This window comes from Panthera onca, chromosome A1, assembly GCF_046562875.1.
Source record: "Panthera onca isolate mPanOnc1 chromosome A1, mPanOnc1 haplotype 2, whole genome shotgun sequence".
Lineage (NCBI taxonomy): Eukaryota > Metazoa > Chordata > Mammalia > Carnivora > Felidae > Panthera > Panthera onca.
Genome location: NC_138339.1, coordinates 156,022,843 through 156,026,465, shown reverse-complemented (window position 1 = coordinate 156,026,465; position 3,623 = coordinate 156,022,843). Strand labels below are relative to the sequence as shown.

General features: G+C 36.0%; 1 protein-coding gene across 1 annotated transcript; it reads left to right on the top strand.

The window, feature by feature from the left end:
- Positions 1–1,805: 1,805 nt before the first annotated feature.
- Positions 1,806–2,783, top strand: LOC132680523 (olfactory receptor 2T29-like). Its single transcript, XM_060634190.2, has one exon. It carries the CDS (start codon positions 1,809–1,811, stop codon positions 2,781–2,783), a length of 975 nt encoding a protein of 324 aa, XP_060490173.1. The 5' UTR covers positions 1,806–1,808.
- The last annotated feature ends 840 nt before the right edge of the window (positions 2,784–3,623 follow it).

Below are 3,623 nucleotides of genomic sequence, written 5' to 3'. Positions count from 1 at the left end.
TGGTTCAAAATTTGGTATAAGCATTCCCCAAGGTTTGTTTCAGTTACTTTCCAAATCTTTATTATATGGAATATACCTCTAAGAGTTTTTAAGATCCAGTTGGATCCTTAAACCAGAAACATTGATTCAGTTTTGAATTCCGTAACAAAAAAACTCTATAAGATGTTTTTATTGTCTTTATTTCAATAATTCTCTTTTTTTAAGTTTATTTATTTTGAGATGAGACAGAGAGCGTTAGTAGGGAAGGGGCAGAGAGAGAGAGAGAGAGAGAGAGAGAGAGAGAATTCCAAGCACAAAGCTCAAACTCATGAAATGTGAGATCATCACCTGAGCCAAAACCAAGAGATGGATGCTTAACCAAATGAGCCACTGAGGTGCCCCTTACTTTCTGAGTTTTTATACAACAGTGATTCTGAAAATTTTCCACACTTATTAGTAAACAACACTATCTATCATCAGGAAATTTCATGACCTTCCACATGAACCTTACTGTAAGTTAACAATATTTAAAAGTGTTTTTATTTTATTTGAGTGTACTTGACCCTCAATGTTATATTACTTTCAGGCATACAACATAATGATTCAATAAGTTATATGTTATGCTGTACTCACAAGTGTAGCTTCCATCTGTCACTATACAATATTATTAAAATATCATTGACTATATTCCTTATGTAGTGCCTTTTTTTTCCTGCAACTTATTCATTTCATAACTGGAAGACTGTATCTCTCATTCCCTGTCACCCATTCAACCCAACACCACACAGCTCTCCCCTCTTATAACCATCAGTTTCTTCTATTTCTGGGTTTCATACTGGGTTTTGTTTGTTTGTTTACTCACTCCTGATTTTAGATTCCACATAAGAAGGAAATAAATAATACTTGTCTTTCTGTCTGACTTCTATCACTTAACATGGTGGCTCAATCCATGTTGTAAAAAATGGCAGAAACCATCCAACTATTATAGTGGCACACTATACACACACACACAAACACACACTATTCCTTCCTTACCCATTTGTATATTGATGCACACTTAAGCTGTTTCCATATATTGACTATTGTAAGTTAATGCTGCAATATTTGAGTGCATATTAAAATATACAACGGAATATTACTCAGCCACCAAAATGAATGCAATCTTGATATTTATAACGACATAGATGGAGCTGGAGAGTATTATGCTAAGTGAAATAAGTCAGTCAAAGAGATATATCATATGATTTCATTCATATGTGGAATTTAAGAAACAAAACAAACAAAGGGGGAAAAGGAGAGGCAAACCAAGAAACAGTATCTTTACTATAGAAAACAAACATTTCTACTAGAGTGGAGGTGGGGGGGAGGAATGGGTGAAAAAATAGATGGAGACTAAGGAGTGCACTTGTGATAAGCACCAGTTGTTATATGAAAATGTTGAATATTATATTGTACAGATGAAACTGATATTACACTGTGTGCTAATTACCTGGAATTTAAATAAAAACTTTAAAAAAGTCATATGAAGATTTGGGTGTTGCATATAGCACTTTTGTTTTCTTTGGGGAAATGCATACCCAGTGGAATTATTGAGGTACTGATATTTTTGACCCATGGTTTCAAATTCTTAGATATTTAATAAATTTGTTCAATTACAAATAATTTATAGTCTTAAAATTTACAAGTCCTTGAAACTTCCCATTATTAGCACACTGAGTTACTGTGTGTAAACATACACACGTGCACACACACACACACACACACACACAATCATTAAACATTTCTTTCTATTAACTCCACAGTTTTCCTTGTGATCCAGACGAAATTCAATGGATAACACCACTTGGGTGGTCAACCATACTGGACGATCAGGTTTTTACCTAGTAGGACTCTTCAGTCAATATAAGTACCCAGCTCTTCTTTGTGTGATCGTCTTTGTGGTTTTCCTGATGGCCCTGTCTGGAAATATCATCCTGATCCTTGTGATATACTGTGATGCTCACCTTCATAACCCTATGTACTTTTTTATCACCCAGTTGTCTTTCATGGATGTGATGTACATTTCTGTCACTGTGCCCAAGATGCTCATGGACCAGGTCTTGGGTGTAAATAAGATCTCAGCCCCAGAATGCGGGATGCAGATGTTTCTCTATTTGACATTAGGAGGTTCAGAAGTTTTCCTTCTAGCTGCCATGGCCTATGACCGCTATGTGGCCATCTGTCATCCACTCCTTTATCCTATCCTAATGAACCATAGGGTGTGTCTCCTCTTGGTCTCTTCTTCATGGTTTCTGGGATCTTTGGATGGATTTACTCTCACACCTGTCACCATGACATTCCCCTTCTGTAGATCCCGGGAGATCCACCATTTCTTCTGTGAGGTTCCTGCTGTAATGAAGCTTTCCTGCTCAGACACTTCCCTCTATGAGACACTCATGTACTTATGTTGTGTTCTCATGCTCCTCATTCCTGTGACAGTCATTTCAAGCTCCTATTCTTTTATCCTCTTTACCATCCACAGGATGAACTCAGCAGAGGGACAGAAGAAGGCCTTTGCCACTTGTTCTTCCCACATGACTGTGGTCATCCTCTTCTATGGGGCTTCTGTCTATACCTACATGCTCCCCACCTCCTACCACACCCCTGAGAAGGACATGATTGTATCTTTCCTTTATACTATACTCACTCCTGTTCTAAACCCTTTAATTTATAGTCTTAGGAATAAGGATGTCACAAGGGCTCTAAAAAGAATGTTGAATGTGGGTACTCTCAGGAAAATATTAGGTAGGAAATGTTTGTACTAATGTTTTTTTTTTTTTCTGTACTCTACATATTAAAATTTTAGGATCCCAAGCCAATATGAGAATGTTTCCTCATATTCTCATACCATGATGTGTAGTCACCCATTCATCCCTTTTGGAGGAATTGTTTCCTTGTATCAGAAAATTCTTCATTCGAAATATTTATGCAATTGTATTATATCCATGTTACATTTTTCTGAAACTTCCACTGTGATTCTGTTGAAGAATATTTATAGTCTTAAGAAATATGTAATAAAATGTTTAGAAACCAAGATCATAATGTGTGCAACAGATGAGAGAAAGAGAAAGCATAGAGACTGAGAGAGAGAGAGAGAGAGAGAGAGAGAGAGGTGGAGAGAGGGAGATATGGAGTGAGAAGTGATAAATTAATCGGGATATAAAATTAATAGGAGAACCTAGGCAAAAGGTGTATGAGTGTTAATTGTACTATTATCATTATCCATACTAATTTTCTGTAAATTTGAAATTATTTAATAATAAAACATAAAGTATCAGACTTCTATTTAAAAAAAGAATTCTTGCTGCATTGTGGCAGTGTAAGTGACAAATCATGCTCAGGTTCACATGGCTGATCATTATTGCAATAATCCAGTTGTTGGCCTGCATTTAATTAGGGCAATTTTGTTCTTTAAGTTACAAACAGTGGCTGTTATCTCTCTGAAATTATTAGCATACTATGGTAGAAGGTACTGTGGGTATAAAATTAACCCCAAGGAGGGTTTAGGGAAGTTTTCCAGCATAAGGATGTATCAGACCTTAGATTTGAAGTATGTAATTTATTATAAAAAAAAAAAGCAGATGAAGACCATCAAATAATCTGTC

Excerpts from the sequence above, each read along its gene's own strand:
- LOC132680523 (XM_060634190.2), top strand. The coding sequence starts at position 1,809 with ATGGATAACACCACTTGGGTGGTCAACCATACTGGACGATCAGGTTTT.